The following is a 20754-nucleotide window of genomic DNA, read 5'->3' as shown; positions in this document are numbered from 1 at the left end:
GATGCTGGATTTCTTATGAGATATTATCTCACAGAATATTCTTACATTTCAACTTAAGCTGACCTCCCCATTATAAACCTGTCAGTTGCTACACTTCGTGGCACTTATCAAGAGTTTTGTCTTGAAAATGTTTCTAGTGCAGCAAGAACTACTATAAAAGCTACTCAAAGAAGTGTGGTTTGACAATCAGAATTTATCCTATTTTGCAGATAGAACAATGACTAGCCTAATTGTTATCTTTTGGGGGATTATAATGCTTTTCATGCTTCACATATCAGGATTCAAACCTCTATCGTCACCCAGATAATTTCTGATACCTCCACATGTCAACATTGCACCATCCTATTTCATATAGTGTTGCAATCAGCAAGTATTTTAACTACTTTATTAAGACTTGGCTAGAAGCATTCATCATTAGTTCCTCCCATAGATTCACACTGATACTGTAATAATTAAAACCTTTTTAAAACAATCTTCTGCAATGTAAACAACAACAAAGGATTTGGCAATGCATTACATCTCTGGATTTCTATAACATTTCTAACAAGCTGTGGCTAAGAGGCAATAATTGAAATACAGTGATCCCTTGATCATCGCGAGGGTTCCGTTCCAGGACCCCACGCGATGATCGATTTTTAGCGAAGTAGCGGTGCGGAAGTAAAAACACCATCTGCGCATGCGCAGATGGTGTTTTTACTTCCACTGCCGCCCGCCCTTCGCCCGCCCACCCCGTTGCTCGCGCCTGGGGTGCGCGCGCGCTTGGGGACACCCCAGCTCCGCTTCCCAGCTGGGAAGCGGAGGTGGGGTGTCCCCAAGCGCGCGCGCTTTCCCCAGCAACGCGCACGCGGTGGGGACACCCTAGCTCCGCTTCCCAGCTGGGAAGCAGAGGTGGGGTGTCCCCAAGCGCGCGCGCTTTCCCCAGCAACGCGCACGCGGTGGGGACACCCTAGCTCCGCTTCCCAGCTGGGAAGCGGAGGTGGGGTGTCCCCAAGCACGCGCGCTTTCCCCAGCAACGCGCGCGTGGGGACACCCTAGCTCCGCTTCCCAGCTGGGAAGCGGAGGTGGGGTGTCCCCAAGCTCGCGCGCGCCGCCCGCCCGCCCACGCTGTTGCCAGCTCCGCTTCCCAGCTGGGAAGTGGCCCCAGCAATGCGCGCGCGGGTGGGGACACCCTAGCTCCGCTTCCCAGCTGGGAAGCAGAGGTGGGGTGTCCCCAAGCGCGCGCGCTTTCCCCAGCAACGCGCACGCGGTGGGGACACCCTAGCTCCGCTTCCCAGCTGGGAAGCGGAGGTGGGGTGTCCCCAAGCACGCGCGCTTTCCCCAGCAACGCGCGCGCGCGTGGGGACACCCTAGCTCCGCTTCCCAGCTGGGAAGCGGAGGTGGGGTGTCCCCAAGCTCGCGCGCGCCGCCCCGCCCGCCCACGCTGTTGCCAGCTCCGCTTCCCAGCTGGGAAGTGGCCCCAGCAATGCGCGCGCGGGTGGGGACACCCTAGCTCCGCTTCCCAGCTGGGAAGCGGAGGTGGGGTGTCTCCAAGCGCGCGCGCTTTCCCCAGCAACGCGCGCGCGGTGGGGACACCCTAGCTCCGCTTCCCAGCTGGGAAGCGGAGGTGGGGTGTCCCCAAGCTCGCGCGCGCTGCCCGCCCGCCCACGCTGTTGCCGGCTCCGCTTCCCAGCTGGGAAGCAGAGCTGGGGTTTCCCGCGCGCGTGCCGCCCGCCAGCCCACGCCGTTGCTCGCGCTGCCGCTGGGGTCTTACCGGGGCAAGAGGGGGAAGACCCAGGGAAGCCTCTGCCCGGCGGGGAAACTCCACCATCTACGCATGCGTGGGAGGGCACGCATGCGCAGATGGTGGAGTTTACTTCCGGGTTGAAAACTCGCGATATAGCCCTTTCGCGATGCTCGAGGACGCGAAACTCGAGGGATCACTGTACATATCCAGAAAATCTTGATATGTATTGACTAGGTGTTAAGCACCAAGGTACTTTTGTGGAGGGTTTTGGAAACTATATCTTTTTCAATTTCAATTTACTCAAGGATTTGGGTTGCCCCAGATGATCACACCTACCATCCCAGGAACTAGATTCCAGCCAGTTAATGGCATTGAAGAGTGCAGCTGTGCCTCCATAGCATGCATTTGTTGTGTCAATGCCCTCCACATCTGTGTTACCAGATTCTTCAAAGAGCTGCATCAGGACCGTTTTTACAGATTTGGATTTGTCGATGATCGTCTCGGTTCCAACTTCAAGTCTTCCAATGCAGTTGTAGGACAGACTGTTCCGCTCCATCAGCTTCTGGACTGCAGTGAGGCAAAGTGAATTGATGTCCTCTCTGTCAGAGCAGAAGCCCATCTTGGATTGTCCCAAGCCAATGGTGTATTTGCCTGCGTCCACTCCATCGAATTTCTCTAGCTCTACCTGGTCAACATATTGGGAAGGAAAATAGATCTCCAAAGCTACAATTCCCACATCTTTTGGCCAACAGGCTTCAGCATTCACAGGTAGAGATCCAGGCATATTGGTGTGTCTAAAAAAAAGGGGGTCATAGTTTTATGCCAATGTACAATACTGATTTTTTTTAGTTTGAAAAAATCAATAATCAAATATTTGACACAATAATTGTCAAGAACATATATTATCTGTTACACAATTTTAAGCGATTCCAGACACATCTAGTAAACAGAATACAGCGTTCCCTCGATTTTTGCGGGGGATGCGTTCCGAGACTGCCCGCGAAAGTCGAATTTCCGCGAAGTAGAGATGCGGAAGTAAATACACTATTTTTGGCTATGGACAGTATCACAAGCCTTCCCTTAACACTTTGAACCCCTAAACTGCAATTTCCCATTCCCTTAGCAACCATTTAGATTATTACTCACCATGTTTATTTATTAAAGTTTATTAAAAAAAATATTTATTAAAGGCGTACGAAAGGTTGGCGATGACCTATGATGTCATCGGGCGGGGAAAACCGTGGTATAGGGGGGAAAAACAGCGAAGTATTTTTTAATTAATATTTTTGAAAAACCGTGGTATAGCCGTTTCGCGAAGTTCGGACCCGCGAAAATCAAGAGACCACTGAACTTCATATAGAAATGTATTCTTCTGCTTCAATTGATGCTATATATGTCATTCACTTTCTAATTCTAGCCTATTACAGTGATCTCAAGCTTGTTAATTTTAAAATGTGTGGATTTCAGCTGTCAGAATTCTCCAGCCAATCATGCATCCATACAATTGTGTGGAATTTCATTATTTTAATAAGAATTTGATTTTTTTTAAAAGCAAATACTCATTTTGCTTTGTCTTTTAAAAGGATAGACCATCACATTTCTTGCACTGAAAAAGGATATGTTCTCGCTACTCTATAGATGCACATGTAACTTGTTTCGATTCACATCTATTAATAATATCCAAGATGAAAAAAGAGCAAAAATACTGTCAGAATATTGGAAAATACAATTTTGCATTCTTCCCCTAAACAGCAAAGAGCAAAAACATAAACCACAGTAACAAAATGTTAATGCTATTCCTTTTCATAAAGATACAATTACCTACTGGAATTCAGAAATATATAATACAGTAGCCAGTATATATACATATACTGTAAGTATATACTAAGTAAGTATATATATATACTACATATACTATTTAACAGTATTTTTAAAAAAATCACTATATCTGCTGGAATATCATTTTTTCTTTTAAAATTATGAAACATAATGGGAAGAAACAAACATACAGGAGAGAAATGCCAAGAATGTTAAATAAATTAAGAAATATATAATATAATGTAATGCAATGCAATGCAATGCAATGCTATGCAATGCTATGCAATGCAATGCAATGCTATGCAATGCAATACAATATAATATATATAACTATATGCCTGTTAACACCTAGTTTATATTTCCACATACTGTAGTTGGCAGAAAACTTTAAATAAAAAACAAGTGCATATCATACAAAAGTCTCTATTCTGTTCAATGACTCATGCCCTACTGGCAGGTCTACTCAATAGCTCTTTGCTACTACTTGAACACCACCACTCTTGAAGAGGCAATTCCAAGAATCACCTACAGTGGTACCTCTATTTAAGAATGCCTCTTCTTAAGAACTTTTCTAGATAAGAACCAGGTGTTCAAGATTTTTTTGCCTCTACTTAAGAACCATTTTCTACTTAAGAACCCAAGCCTGGAAAAATTTCCTAGGAAATTTGAGAGCGGCACGAAGGCCGGGCCATTTTCCTGCCATTCCCCCTTTAATCCTGGCCATCTTGGGCCAGAGGAGCCTTTCGGTGGCGCTTAAGTTGGCTTTGGCAGCCTAGAGCGAACGAAACACTTTCCTTTCTCTGGGTGCTTGGAGAGGGAATAAACCACTTTGCTGTGGTGACTCCCCTATGCTGCGTCTCATACACCCAGCATCAGGTTGCCTCCTGGAGAGTCTGGGTGCGGAAAGGCAAAAGGGGGCCCTTCACCCTGGCCAGATCAACTCGGCTTCAGCCAAACCGAGAAGTCACTACAGTAAAGGAAAGGCGCCAGCTACAAAACAAGTGAGTGAGAAGAAAGGGGAGTCCTTTGACATGGGAAGGAAGAGACAGCAGGTAGCGGCGGCAGCAGCTTCCTTTCGGTCTAAGGAGCAGGAGGTTCCTCCTTCTTGCTGGTCTGGGTTTCTCTCTTTGGCACTGTGTATGGGAGGCAGCCTGGCACTGGGTGTATGGGAGGTGCATGCTCCTTCTCACTGCCTTAGAGTCCCTCTTTTTTTTTAAAGCCTTAAAGTTTTGGATTGTTTTGATTTCCCTAACTTCACCTTCTTCCTTCGGCAGCGACTGTCTTCCTCCTCTTCTTCTTCCTCCTCCTTCCACCCAAATTGAGAGCTTTTATTTCTTTCCTAATGGGTTTGCACGCATTATTTGCCTTTACATTGCTTCCCATGGGAAAAATTGCTTCCACTTAAGAACGTTTCTACATAAGAATTCTACTTAATAGAGCCGGGGTGGCGCAACAGGTAGAGTGCTGTACTGCAGGCCACTGAAGCTGACTGTAGATCTGAAGGTCAGCGGTTCAAATCTCATCACCGGCTCAAGGTTGACTCAGCCTTCCATCCTTCCGGGGTGGGTAAAATGAGGACCCGGATTGTGGGGGTAATATGCTGTCTCTGTTAAAAAGTGCTATTGCTAACATGTTGTAAGCCACCCTGAGTCTAAGGAGAAGGGCGGCATAAAAATTGAATAAATAAATAAATAAAATAAATAAGAACCTGGTCACGGAATGAATTAAGTTCTTAAGTAGAGGTACCACTTTATTTCAAATTCACAACAGTAACCTGCAGTAAGTCTTCTTACATTTTTCTTACTTTTTCTATATCGGCTTGATTTCTTTCTGCCACTCCCATTCCTCTTTACACTGTTTTCTTTCCAAACCACAGAGTCAGACAAACCAACTGGCCTTTGTCCTACTTATTCTTGAAAAATAAATTTATATTCTAATGAACTAATTAAGGAATTACAACAGCAGCAACAACAACAGAGTTTAAATAGTTATGGCCTTCAGGAACAAAGAGGCAGCATTGGCAGCTATTCAAAGCAGAAATTAACATGATTATCAATGCCGAAAGATAATTGTCTGAATTGTGCTTAACTCATGGGTTTTTATATTAGTGATTTCCCCAGGAGAATATAGGTATTGGTTGTTTTTTCCCTTTCAAAGATATATTTACAATTTTTTAAATTTATTTTACTAGGCTTATTAATTGATTCAGAGTATTTTATAATTCTACTATGGGCAAGAGTAGTTTATAATCCTACTACAGGCAAACAAGATTAAAACAGCAATATAATCAGCAAGAAACAATTCTATATAAAACATTCCTATTCAAGGAATCATATTGTTATATAGCCATGTATTCTTACACAAACTACATACACACATTCTGTACATCAGAATTTTACAGTATGTGCTTTTTCACCTCAAGAGAAACTGTACCAGATCGACAGCTGGTTTTTTCCCCACTCACAACATAAAGCATTTTGTAAAAATACAATTTGCAAGTTTATATAAAAATAAAGCAACCAAGTATGTTACTTGAACACCCGTCTTCAGCAGAAAGACTGAAAAATATATTTGATGCATTTCTCTACACTTCTGAAGAAATGTACAAACAACAAACATTACACACACAAAAAGGCAGAACAGTGACAAGACCCCAAACAGCAAGGAACATAAAAATCTAGAAATCAATTCAACTTTAACCGTTTCAAATAAAATACTGCAAGCCTACCGGTAAACACAGACACAAAATGAAATAACACTTGGCCTATAAAGGACTCTATTCTATTCTATTCCTATTCTATTCTACACACACACACACACACAATGTAATCACACTTGCCCAATAAAGGATTCTATTCTATTTTATTTTATTCTACATATATACACACTACAAAATGCAATCATACTTGGCCAGTAAAGGACTCTATTCAATTCTATTACTATTCTATTCTACACACACACACATTGCAATCATACTTGGCCAATAAAGGATTCTATTCTATTCCTATTCTATTCTACACACACACACACACACACACACACACACACACACACACAAAATGCAACCATACTTGGCTAATAGAGGATTCTATTCTATTACTATTCTATTCTACACACACACACAATGTAATCACACTTGCCCAATAAAGGATTGTATTCTATTTTATTCTATTCTACACATACACACACACAAAATGCAATCATACTTGGTCAATAAAGGACTCTATTCTATTCTATTACTATTCTATTCTACACACACATACACACACACACACACACAATGTAATCACACTTGCCCAATAAAGGATTCTATTCCTAGTCTATTCTGCACACACACACACAAATGTAATCACCCTTGGCCAAAAAGGATTTTTAGCTGCTCCAAGTCCTCGGAGAGGGGCGGCATACAAATCTAATATATTATTATTATTATTATTATTATTATTATTATTATTATTATTATTATTATTATTATTATTATATTCCTATTCTATTCTACACAATACACACACGCAAAATGCAACCATACTTGGTCAATAAAGGATTCTATTCTATTACTATTGTATTCTACACATGCACATACGCACACCCACGCACACCAATGTAATCACACTTGGCCAAAAAGGATTCTATTCTATTCTACATGCACACAGACAGAGAGAGAAAAACCAAAAGTTAGGATCTGTAGTTCAACGTCCGGCGCTACATTTGCTTCTATTGCAGAAACAGAAACGGATTTCTTCTCGATTAAACTTGTTTGAAAATCAGCCCACCCATTCTGGGCAGAGGAGGTTGCCCGCTTCCTCCAAAAGCCCCAGGCGGACCGGGCTTCGGCTCCTACCCTTCCAAGACCCATGGGGCTTGGAGTCCGGCACATCTGAGGCGACGAGGGGGAGATCCATGGGCTTCCGAGTCCGCCTAAGCACCCTTCGCGTTTCTCCCCCGGAAGACAGTCGGGCGAGAGAAGGCGCCTCTCCGCCGCTAACCGCGCGATGCCCTTGGCCGCCGCAGCCGCCTCCTTGAAAGTGCCCAGGGATCGGCGGAGGGGAAGAAAGGAGATGCCGGCTCTGCTTCCCCCCGTCGTCCCGTCCAGAGCAGAAAAGCCGCCGAGGGAGAGGACGGTGAGAGGCTTCCGCTTCCCCCTCGTCTCCACCACAGCCTCCCGACCCCCGGGCAGCCTTAGAATCCCAGCCGCCAAGGCCTCCCCATGCCCGGCCACTCACCCGCAGTGGAACCCCACCGCCGGCTCCGGCAGACACCGCGAGCCGCTGACCGCGCATGCGTACATGTCATGCCTTTTTCCTCCCGTCAGAACCGGCACGGTCTTCTTAAAAAAGCCAGCGCCCGCGCGCGCACCTCCTCTTCCCTCCCTCCCACCCACCCTGCCTCCTGCTCCTCCTCCTCCGCGGAGCCACGCCCCCCTGCTTCATTCTGACGTGCCCACCCAGCTTCTGCGCGACACGCCTCTCCCACTGAAACCGGGAGTCCCTCGGACGCTGCCCACCGGGCAGACGCCGTTTCGTGGCTCGCGCGGCCGCCCCTCCCTTTTTTGCCCCCCTAGGGCGGCCCCGCCCGCACGCCTTTACCGGGTCGCTGAGGAGCGAAGCTGAGGAAGCGAGTCTTAGCTGGAAGCTGTTGGATTGTTTTCGCTTGAAATAGGGCGACAACGAACCCGGAGAAGTCTTCTCCGTGCATAAGTGCACCAGCGTCCCCTGTCCTAATGTTTCTCTCTTACTAATATCATGTATACAAACATTGTTATATCTTTGAAAATTACCAATATGTACCTGACTGGGTAGGTAGGTAGGTAGGTAGGTAGAGAGACAGACTGACAAGAAATAAAAGGAAGGAAGGAGGAGAGGAAGGAAAGAGAAAGAAAGAAAGAAAGAAAGAAAGAAAGAAAGAAAGAAAGAAAGAAAGAAAAAGACAGAAAAATCGGGGGGTTTCGGATTCACCAATGTGCCATTGTTTCATCTTGGATAATTATTGACAGAGCGTCCTTAACATTATTAAGATGAGTTCATATTGGGTTTTTTAGGCCTGCCTACTTGCATTTTATATTAGGTTGCGCTCCAGATGCAATAGAACAGAAATAGAAGTAATATAAATATAAATAGAATTCTTTTTTGGTCAAGTGTGATTGGACACATAAGGAATTTGTCTTTGGTGCCTATGCTCTTATTGTACATAAAAAAAGACAAGATACATTCAACAACAGAGTTGGAAGGGACCTTGGAGGTCTTCTAGTCTAACCCCCTGCTTAGGCAGAAAACCCTACACTACTTCAGACAGATAAGTTATCCAACAACTTCTTTAAAACTTCCAATGTTGAAGCATTCACAACTTCTGGAGGCAAGCTGTTCCATGGATTAATTGTTCTAACTCTCCGGAAATTTCTCCTTAGTTTTAAGTTGCTTCCTTAGCAATACAATTGCCCTGGAATTTTCTGGAGGTCAATCAGAATTGAAAGAGTTCCCATTGTGGATGGTAATCGAAAACCAACAAAGTTGCTTTAGATGTTTAATCAGAGGTATGTAATCCATTATCCCCAAAATCTAATTGTGGGCTCTTAGCCTCTCAAAATATTTTAACTGAATTATATGACAGAACCTATGGCATTCATCAAGAATCAAAACAATACATGCTCCTTTATTGCCTGATGGCAGTTGTAATCCAATTCTAGGATATCCCTAGTTAAGACTATAACTCATGATCTGTTTCTTAGGCTAGCATCTTAACCCCTAGCCTAGATCAAACTGGCTACTTTACAAACTGCATTTGCCTAATTCAGAGCTCTGAAATGTGTATAGGACTTTCTAAAGGAAGATCTTTCTTTCATTGCATGTTTCTTTGATCCACAAAAGGATTTCCACTTCTTTTATTAATTAAGCCACTTAGTTTAGTTTACAAAATGAGTGCAAGCTTCCAATTCTCCTACAGCAGATTATTAAATGATTACAGTTGTGATTGAATGCATACCTCAATAGCCACCTTAAGCAAATGATAGGACTTCATCAAAATGGTTTTGCAAAAGAGACTAGAATTTGCACCCTCGAGTTTAGTACATGTTTACCTTTACTCAACTTTGGTACCGTTAAATGTGCTGATGTTGCACTAAGATTGGAGGACTGTGCAAACAATGCTTATTACTCAATTTCAGAGTTTTGCATCATTGGTCTGAGAAATCAAAAAGCAAATGTTCATACAGTTACACAGTGTGCTGTTTCCTGGAAATCATTAAATGGGGGCATAGCTTGATTACAAACAACTTGGTACATGTACCAAATGTTCTTTGTTTTTTGAATTTCAAATACAAACGCAGTCTACTGGACAGTGTCACCCTGAGGACAGATCAAGACAGGTAGACAACAGACCCAGTTTGCCACAAAGTAGATGTCAATAAAACAATATTTTGTTCTCAGTTTGAAAAAATGCTCTCCAAAGCCTCTCTTCCCTAACAATAAAGCTTTTGTTGCATGTAGTATTGTAGTACTGTACTACATAATGTTTATCAAATTTGGCAACTTCAAGCTGGCTGGCTGGGGAATTATTGGTGTTGAAGTCCACACATCTTAAAGTTGCCAAGTTTGAGAAATACTGGTGTAAGTAGAACTTCCCAGTTTAGAAAGAAACAAAGGAGGTCTAATAAAATAAAGTCAAGAAAGCGAGCATTGGGGAATAGAAGAGGTTCTAAATGTGTCATAGGTGGACAAGATGCTGTAGAAGCCAATGTGTTTGCCAGCTGTGGCAAATATGCATTCTCAATCATTTGTATAAGGAACAGATCAGAGCTTCAAAAATTGTAATAGTTAAATTATATTAAATTGTTTTAAATTAAATTAAATTCAGATGTGAAAAAAGTTATTAAATGTCCTTGACCATTGACCATTTATTTAATGACCATTTGAAATTAGGATGGTTCTGAAAGGAATGACTTAAAACTAATCCTCAGACTTATGACTGTTGCAGAAGTCACATGATCAAAATTTGGGCACTTGGCAACAAGATGTGTCTATGGATGGGTTGCAGCATCCTTGGGTTAAGCGATTGCCATTTACAATATTCCCAGGCAGCTATCAATAAAGTCAGCAGGGAAAACTGGATTAATTTAACAGCCATAGCAAAAAAAAAAAGTCATAAAACTAGATTTGGCTCACTTAACAACCATATAATTTAGCAACAGAAATTCCGGTCCTAATTCTGATTGTAAATTGAGCAGTAGCTGTAAGAGGGCTCACAAACTCCTATTTTTTATCAGTGCTCTGATAAACTTACTACTAGCTTTTACATTTTGAGAGTGGAGCCAAAGTCATTGCTTTCGCCTGAAAAATAGAGCATTACTGAGGGCACTTCCATGGAATACTGAGAGGTTTTAAAGCCCTAGCTTCTAGCAAGAGTACTTAGACTTATATACTGCTTCACAGTGCTTTTACAGCACCCTCTAAGCGGTCAGCCTATTGCCCCCAACAATCTGGGTCCTCGTTTTACCCATCTCAGAAATATGGAAAGTTGAGTCAACCTTGAGCCTGCTGAGATTCATTCTACCAAATTGCAGTCAACTGGCAATTAGCCAAAGTGACCTACCTGCAGTACAGCATTCTAACCAAGAAATGGAAATAATATTTTGTCAGTGGCTCAATTTCCAATTATTGAGAACCAGCCTTTAGCACAATTTATATTCCAAGAAGGAGTTTCATAGAAGGCCTATGGCTGTGATGGCGAACCTATGGCACATGTGCCACAGGTGGCATGCAGAGCCCTCTCTGCAGGCATGCGAGCTTTTGCCTCAGCTCAGTTCCACCGCGCATGCGCTCATGCACCTCCCACCAGCCAGCTGATTTTCAGGGCTCTGTCACACATGTGTGTGTGGGAGTGTGACGTGTGCAGGAGGCATGCATGAGGGAAGGCCACATGTGCACTGCATTATGTGTTATAAGTACAGGGAGGTCTGTCAGGCCCAAGATGAGGGAGTGCGGGCACCTCCCATTTTTGCTCCCAGGAGGCTGCTGGGGGGGGGGGGGGGCTATCAGGGCCAAAATGGGACATGAGGGGTATGGTGCAGCCCCCCTGAAGCTTGTTTTTGGAAGCTACAGGGAGGCAGCAGGGAGGCCTACTAGGACCAAAATGGGGCCCTGTAAGGGGCCATGTGCACATGCTCAGGAGGGCTAAGTACACAAAGTGGTGCTTATGTGTGGCAGAGATCATAAAATCAGCTGGCTGGTGGGAGACGGAGCTGAGCTTGGGTGACTGCTTGCGTGCCCACAAAGAGGGCTCTGTGTGCCACCTGTGGCACACACGCAGCGATGGGCTCCTACGGGTACGGTCAGGTATGCAGAACCGGTAGTAAAATTTTGGTCAGGTATGCAGAACCAGTAGAAAAATTTTGAATTTTTTTCTTTTTTTCCCTTCTGGGCGCTGGGTATATTTTTCCTATCACAGTAAATGAGGTTGAATGTGTATAATTTTAAAAGAGCTGTGTGTTGTGTGTGTGTGTACATACACACATAGTTTATATAGTAGATAATGTATATTTTTGTATGTCTGTGTGTAATATGTATGTACACATATGGCATACATGCATAGAATTAAATATTATATTTTGGATGTTCAGTAATAGTAAATAGGGAAATTTTATCTCTTTAAGGTGTGGAGAGGCCAGGCACCTTAACCCTTGATGTGAATGACGTCAAGTCATATGACCTTTAAGCTACCCCCCAGTCACATGGCTGGCAAGCTACACCCACAAAATAAGTCACACCCATAGTGTGGTAGTAAAAAAAATTTGTAGCCCTTCACTGCATACATGCCATAAATTTGTCATCATGGGCCTAGCCCCAAGATCACTTTATAGTTTCCTATCCAAGTAGTGTATTAATTAATTAATTATATTCTATTTATAAGCCGCCCATCTTCTGACAGATTCAGGGCGGCGAGATCTGATGCTGTTGACTTTCCAAGCTCAACAGACCTTAGCGAGATCTGATGGTATTGAGTTTCCAAGCTCACAGTCATCCAGGTGCTGCCACCTACTAATAGCAAATCATAAACCAGGAGTGGTCAACCACTGAATCAAAGTATACCTTTTCCCTCAAGTATCCCCCTTCTTCCCTATGATAAGCGAAAGCCAATCATATCATAGCTTACTTGTAATGTGAAGTGTAAACTTAACTTAAAACTAGATGTCAAACCATTGTGGCAACATTGTACTAGTTCTATTTTCAAAGCATAGTATTGTGAAAAGAAAGTGGAAAATATGATTCATGCAGATATGCTCTCTGAGTTTTTATAGATTTATGTAAATTCTCTGGCTTTGTTGCTCAGGAAACATAGGACATATTAATCTTGTCACTTGCCATCTTTTCATTCTGCAGCATTAAAACCTGTCCCTTTTCTATAGTCAAGCAAAGGCCACATTATTAAATGTTTTATACAACATACAGTTAAATCTCCCTTCGGGTGTGGGTGGACTTGAACTTTAATCAGACCAGAGGCTCTGGAGGTGGAATTCTTCTCCTTAAGTATCAGTATCTAGCTGAACTTGCTTGATGACAAAAAACTGAACCATGATGATTTGTTAGAATCTGGACAGGAGGCCAGCAGGCCCCAAAGCTGTAAACTAGACAGGGAAGTGGGGGGGCGGGGGGAATCCTGGAAGAAAATATTGCAAAGCACTTTTATACTGTTGCCAAACTCATAAAAGCATGTGTTCATAAAATTCTTGAGAGTGGAGTTTGACTTTACATGATAATTTTATTGCTCCCCTATGCAATCTGAATTTAATCCCTTAGCTACTTAGAAATCCATCATTTGGCAAGTTTTAAAACCTTTGGACTTTAATTCTCAGAATGCCCCAACCACGCTGGCTGGAGAATTCTGGAAATTGAAGTCTACAAAGTCTTAAACTTTCCATGGCTAGATACAATTGAACACCATCTAAAAATAAAAGATAGGCATGTAGCAATTCTACATAGGCTGAATTGACTAAACAAGCTACCGTAAGTGTTTCCCAAACTGTGAGCCACAGTCCCCTAGATTGCCACAGGATATTTTATTATTTCATCAATAGAACGGTCCTAATCTATCTATCTATCTATCTATCTATCTATCTATCTATCTATCTATCTATCTATCTATCTATCTATCTATCTATTGTATTTGTATGCTACCCCTCTCCGAGGACTCGGGGGGCTCACAACATATCAAAATAATAAACTGTTGTGGTTCCGTCTGAGGCCCCTCAGGGAACGGCTGATCTTCTGTCGGTTTCCAGCTCAGAGGGAGAGGCTGAGGAACAGGAGGTTCAGGCAGACGAGGAGGAGGAATCCCAGGCTGAAGAAGAGGGAGGACAGCCAGAGTCCCACCAGGGGGAGCTCTCCCCAGCAAGCAGCCTGGATTCCTTAGAGGAAAATGCACAAGCCATAATTGATCTGCGACAGAGAAGAGCTACTCAGAGAAGGGAGCAATTGGCTAAGTACTTTCAGCATTAAAGAGGCAACAGCTGGGTTTGGGTGTGGTGCTCTTTGGAAAGGCTAAAAGGCAGACCCACCCTTCCTGGCTTGTGGAGTTTTATCTTTGAGAGTCTTGGGACCTGGCTGTGAACTTTGGCGTCTTGGAATCCTGGTTTGTGCCTTTGACTATTGAAACCTTGGGGGGGGGGGGTGCCAGCAAGAAGCTTGCTGTATTGTCTGGACATCAGAACTCTGCTGTAACGTATTATAGCCTGTCTGTTGGGAAGAACAGGTTTTCCTCTGTGTTTATTTTTTCCAGCTATAAAATACTTTTGGCTTTTACCAGAGTGTCTGGCTGTTTTTTCCAGTTGGTGTTGAGGTCTGGGGGAACCCAGACAGAACATAAACAATATACATATCTACAAAATCCAATTAATAGAGCTAAAAAACTTTAAAAACTCTAATAACATTTAAAATCATTCATTCCCATTCACACAGCAAGACATACTAGACTCGTCGGCCAGAGGGCTAGGGTCTAATGGCCCCAAGCCTGGCAACACAAATAGGTCTTTAAACTTTTATGGAAGGCAAGGAAGGTGGGGGCAGTGTGAATCTCTGGAGGGAGCTGATTCCAGAGGGCCAGGGGCCACAGAGAGAAGGCTCTTCCCCTAAGTCCCGCCAAACAACATTGCCGATAATTGTTCCTGGGGCACCAAGCAAACAGCTTGAGAGATGCTAAGGGCCTTGTGAACTGAGAATATTTGGAAATTTCCGAATGTAGTCAAAACCATACAAATCAAATTGTGACTCAGCATGGTGTATCCATTTGTCATTGCTTTATTTGTTTATTGAACTTAATATGCTGCTGAACTGTATTAGCCTCAGAGCAGCTTAGGACAATAGCATAAAAATACTGTATACCATCCAATCGAAATAAACAGCAGTAAATGAAACACAAAACTTTTGGTGTTTAATCACTGAAGAGGAAAACCTATCTTATGGAGGAAGGCTGTCCAAAAATGTTGGAGCCATGGGGGGAAACCATTGTTTTCTAGCTCCTGCTCTCCTCACCAAAACTTTAGTTCTCATGATTAGTCACTGTAGCTGATAAAGTCACATGTCAGCAAAAAATAATTCACCACAATTTGTAAAAGTTTCAGACACACAGAGTGGGATGGGGTGGCTTGGAATAGGAGAAAGGCAGTCTTTTCTTTCTGGTTCCAATGCATGATAGCCCGATTTTTAAATCTGCATTTGAATGAGAAAATTCCAATCTGCTTTTGGAGCCCATTTTTGCTTGTTAAAAGTATTAATTTTTGGCTCTAAAATTACTTCTTCCCTATTTTGCACATCCACTATCCCAATAGTGATAATTAGGATAGTCTTCTTTGAATAAGAACAGTTCGTGAAATGTACAAGCCTTCCGACTCCCTACAACTTTGTGCAGCTTACAGATGGTTAAAAAGCATGAAAACAAGAAAACAGCACAAAATAAACAAACAAGAAGAACCAAGATGGCAGAGATAACAAACCAGTGGAACAAAAAGAAGAGTAGGCGGCTTTTATCGTGCTCACCAAAGGCCTGGGCGAAAAGGTAGATCATCCAGTTTGTGCATGAACCAGGCATAAGGGAAAGCCCACACAAATTTGATTTTGTCCCCTAATCATCATGATCTAGGGCAGAGGTCCTCAAACTTGGCAATGTCAAGACTTGTGGACTCAAGTCCCAAAATTCTCCAGCCAGCCTAGAATAGCTGGCTGGAGAATTCTGAGGCTTAAAATCCACAAGTCTTAAAGTTGCTAAGTTTAAGGATTTCTGCTCTAGGTTATTATTGTTTTTTGCAAGCCCCACAAATGCAGTAATGCAGTAGCTATCAGGTCGCTTGCCAGTTAGAAAAATAATTTGTTAAAAACTAGAAGGTTGTGGTAATGAAACTAAATCTAATTTTGCGTATGTCTGAAAGTACAAAATTAGATATTCACCAGTTTGGAAGTGATATGCACAACAGAGTTGGCTGTCTATTCATGTGAAAAGCCCAGAAGTAAACTGTAAAGAAGCCAGATTTGGGGATCTCCAGGTATATATATATATTTCACTCATTCATGCTTTATAATAATTATAGCACTCTCATTCTGTAAGTGATTACTTAATCCATACTTAACTCACCAGTAAGCCATTACTTAATCCAAACTTAAAACTATTAATAAGAATTAACTTACTTTAGCTCCATTTTTATACTATAGAAAACCATAAGGTGTCGCTGTTTCAAGTCTACAAGAGGACCTATTTTTTAACATTTTTCTCTAAGATATAGTGGATATATCTCTAAAATATAGTGGGGAATCCAGAGCATGATACCATGGTCTTTCGAGACTGAAGGATGCCAATGCAGTGGATAATTAAATCATACAGTATATAGCATCTCCTTTCCTTTTCAGAAAAAGAAAAATAGAATTCAACTTTTGCTTTGCAATCTTACTATTTGACTATGGTTTGTGGAAGCTAAGTTCAAATTTTTTATAAAACAAGACATACCTCAACTAAAAAAATTAAATAATAGAATGAGGCATGAATCAAGTCAGTCAAATTAAAATATTAATAAGTTTTGAAGGGGAAAAAGCTTTTTCTCCAAACTGTCAGATATGCCAGTATGTATGACATTTGGCTAAAATCATTCATTATGTAAGAAGCTCAAGATGTCATTCACAAAAATACAGTTTTGTGGGAACCTGATGCAATACTCTATGGCAGTGTTTTTCAACCACTTCTTTTCACACATTCTTACAATTATCCCCTCTGGAAAAAGTTCCTAAACAATTGACAAACTAATGTTTCTTTTTCAAATCAAAATAATTTTAAAAATACTGAACCATGAATGCAAATTTTCTCCCTCCCATCAGAAAGACTTTTATAGTGACCATATTTACAATTTTGGCCAATAAAGGCTGCTTCTTAAGAGTCTGCCTTGAATCAAATTATTGCCTTGCTGTGGATTGTAGAGCATTTTTACTACATCTAAAATTATTCCCTTTGTGCTTTTCTAGAAATGAATTGCATATTATGGGGAACAAATAGAGCAGTGGAAGGGAATAGAAAATTTGCTAAATGAATACACCATAGAATCTAGTTCATTTAACTATTTGACTAACAGGCAAGGAAGGGTCAGTGCGCTAAGGGGGGAAAAGCACACATTGAAGCTACTTTCTTCTAAGTCTGTCTTCTAAGTCTGTTTTCAATTGGAAGGACTTAAACATATGCAGAAATCTCTCAGTGACATCAACGCAATTTAGAAGAACTTAGGTGTAACTAGAAAAAAACCATTTATTTTTAATACAGACTGACTGAACAATTTATGACGTCATTCTTCTTGGTTAAATTTAATTTTTTCCAAAAACATTATCTAGAAAGGGAAACACCTTAAAATTCAACCACCCTAAAATTTTTAGAAATGTAACAATGGACTGTATTGTGTGATCTTGGGACATTTTTGGACATGGAGTTACTGTTACTAAGATCTTTCAAAACCAAGGAGATAAATTGCAACAGTTCAACTGTAGCAGTTTTATTTACATGCAAATCCCAACAGCTAATACATGTTGTGAATTTCTTAGAAAATACCAGAGGTACAGTTAATTTACTTCACTGATCTCAATACTGCTGGTTCAGACAGACAGTTCTGTTTTTGCTAGTACAGTACTGTATAATTCTCGCAAACGGATGAACAAAAAAATCATATCAGAGGATATCTTTAGAACTAGCAAACATTTCTACCAAAATCATCATAATAAAAGTGCCCAGCCTTCGTTTTCATCCTACAGGGATTAAATTTTTGATTTTGATATATTTCATTAAGCAATGCAAAAGTGTGGTTAATTTAATGGCTAATTACCATTCCAATCTCCAACATAATGTTCTGTTCAGCTTCTCTGAAATTAAGGAAAAGTTGTACTCTGGAACCAATAACACTCTTGGCTACCCACATCCCTTCCTGCTACTTTAGATAAAAACAACAACAAATGTCTAGTAGCCTTCTGAAATACTTAATCCATCTGAGAAAAATGCATTGAATTGTATCCCCATCATGCACTGTGAAGAAAAAACAAACCTGGTAGGAGGCAGCCTCAGATTGTTTGTATAAAGCTGCTAAGAAAATTGCAAGTTGTATTCTGGTGAAAGGCTAAATTCCCTAAGTAGAACTGGTTGGGACTATTTCAGTCAGAGGAATCCTAAACTTTGGTAATTTGACCATTATATGTTAGATGAAAAATACAGAATATTCACTAATTTCACAGGTATAGTGGGCAGCTAATCTTCCTCCTACTAATCTAACCATCTGTCCATAATTTTACCCTTCAACTAAGACAGCTGTTCCAAATGACAATCCAATTACACAGGTTTGTGCTGGGTTAACCTAATGTATTAAGAACCATATGAGCATATACAAGGTTTAATGTATTACAGTATATGAACCCAATCAGTGAAAGTTGACAACAAACTAGAAATACTCTGAGTAGATACTAAATTAAAAATGATTCAAACGAGGATCTCATTTCTAAATTTCTTCATATTATGAATCCAGAGGGATTGTTTCAAATTAGAAAATCTTAATTCTAATTATTTAAACTGGCGATTCTTAATTGTTTGGCTGTTTTAGACAACCTCTGATGAGTCCATATTATATTTAAATGGCCAAATATCCTTACATTTGTTTCAATCCAATATAAATTGTACAAATTATTTTCTAATTTTAATATTTTAATATTAATTGTATCTTGAACAACTTTAAGCAATCAACTAAGACACCTCTTTTTTTTCTCCTTGAATTCTCAAGGGGTGGGGGGTCATCATGGATTCTGAATTTGAAAGAGCGCAATTCCTTTACTGGCTGGGGAATTCTGGGAGCTAGTCTACCCCTGTTAAAAGTTACCAAGGTTGAAAAGTCTGTCTTAATCATTATCTTCTTCCTTGGTTGTTTGAGAGAAATTCGGAAGAAGAGGGAAGCACAATTTTCTTTATTTGCACAAATGGGCAAGTAGCTAATATGTTCAAGGAGCAACCGCTTCTGGATTTTGTTTAGGCAGGGCACCCAGAGAGCAGGCAGACAAGTCAGCGACAAAGGAATGACCCCTCCCATAACCTACTTGCCTTCCCTCAGTCTCTATGGGGAAAAAGTAGATCTAATTCAACTGCCATAAGAAAGCGGTTTCAATTGCTGCCTCTGCCCACTTAAGACAAGCCAATTTTCTTGTTGCTATGCTGCCTAAAAGAAAAATTTAAGCAAGAGATGCAGGCAGCGCTCTCAAACAGCCCACACCCCTGAATGGGGTGAATGACGGAGCTTTGCAGTAAAACCCCTACCAGGGTGCAAGGCAAGTGGTTGAGAAAATAATCTCACACTCTGGAACATGTTCTACTCCACCATCTCCAAATAAATACCTTTGTATTAAAAGCATAATTAAAAGCTCAAGTCATGCACTATCAGATTATGGCTCACTCTTCACACCCACCACTTGCTCTTTTATCTTTTGGGTCTTCAGCAGACTCACAATCATAGTGACAGGATTCCCAAGAGGGAAGCAAGGAAGGTGAACATGCACCAGAGACCTTCTGCAAAAATAAATAATTTTTTTTTAAAAAAAATGCTCCCCTTCATCTCAAAATAGCCCTGCGGATCGTAAATCCCTTTCCCATATCTGCGATCTCTGATTGTCTTTGACAATAAATTCACGTCATACGCATATATTTTTACATTGTTCTTCAAGAAAACCAAAGAAAGCAAGAACAACAAAAAAACCCATGACCCAATCTTAACCAAGCAAGCAACCAAAGGTTTAGAAGAGGACTCCCATCTAATTCTATAAATATATATACATATAAAACAGCAAAAACATATGATATATATATAAAATCTGGGAAGAATCCTCTCTCAAAGGGCAATTCTCTACCTAGCTATTCAATTCTTTCTTTTTCCCTTTTTCTTCTATGCATTGAAGGTTTTCGGAAAGTAAATTCCATTGAGAATTGATAGAGAGGTGGAGAGAATTGCTTTGCTTTGTTGGACCATACACTTAATAATCACAACCACAATAATAAAAAATATTAATAATGCCTCCGCTCCCTCCAGGTCCAACCCACCTGCGTGCAGCAATGACTCGCCTTCAACCTCAGTCGCCGGATCGGTAGCTAAGAAGAGCAAGTTCTGAAGATGCGCCTTTAAACCAGCCCCGCCGCCTCGGCTGCTACTCCAAACCGGTGAGTGGCAGCTCCCTCTGGCCTGTCAGAAGCCGGCGCTCCGGAGCCTCGCCCTCTTACCGTTTACAGCCAATGAGCGAAGCGAAATGGGGGGAAAGGGGCGGGGGTGGTGTGAGAAAGTGACGCCGCGTGGCCAGAGAACGGGTGGCCAATCGGCACTTCTCAGAGGCCCAGGCGGGTAAAGGAGTACGTGACGTCAGAACCCGGCGCCCAATAGGAGTCCACTGCTGACTGCAGGGTGAGGGTAGTGCGGCTGTAGGTCCTCTGGTGAGAAAGAGGAGATGGTTGCTTAGCAACGGGAGGAAGGCGCTCTTCTTATCTGAGCACAGAAGCATCGTGTTACTCCTCCAAGGGGACGAAGCTCTCATAGGGAGGGGAAAATCACTATGAGAAAAAGTAAAAGTTCTTTAAAAACTTAATAGTTATTTAAAACAAATAGTTTTTAAATAACTAGTTATTTAAAAATATAGTTATTTTTAAAAGCTAGCTACCTTTAGTTGGACATTAGCAGC

General features: G+C 41.7%; 1 protein-coding gene across 2 annotated transcripts in view; it reads right to left on the bottom strand.

Moving 5' to 3' along the window:
• Positions 1-20269, bottom strand: part of HMGCS1 (3-hydroxy-3-methylglutaryl-CoA synthase 1) — a 34401-nt gene extending 14132 nt beyond the window's left edge. The window contains exons 1-2 of one of the 2 annotated variants that reach the window (XM_070743375.1): positions 20126-20269; positions 2060-2517 (exon numbers count right to left, since the gene is read on the bottom strand). In XM_070743375.1, the coding sequence (XP_070599476.1) occupies positions 2060-2507 (448 nt within the window). In that variant the 5' untranslated portion in view covers positions 2508-2517; positions 20126-20269. Of the gene's footprint in view, positions 1-2059; positions 2518-7764; positions 7907-20125 lie in introns of those variants that run through there. The other variant, XM_070743374.1, reaches the window with a different exon arrangement.
• Between the last annotated feature and the right edge of the window lie 485 nt (positions 20270-20754).

This window comes from Erythrolamprus reginae, chromosome 2 (genome assembly GCF_031021105.1).
Source record: "Erythrolamprus reginae isolate rEryReg1 chromosome 2, rEryReg1.hap1, whole genome shotgun sequence".
Lineage (NCBI taxonomy): Eukaryota > Metazoa > Chordata > Lepidosauria > Squamata > Dipsadidae > Erythrolamprus > Erythrolamprus reginae.
Note: the sequence above shows the minus strand (reverse complement) of the source record. Positions and strands in the feature narration are given on the sequence as shown.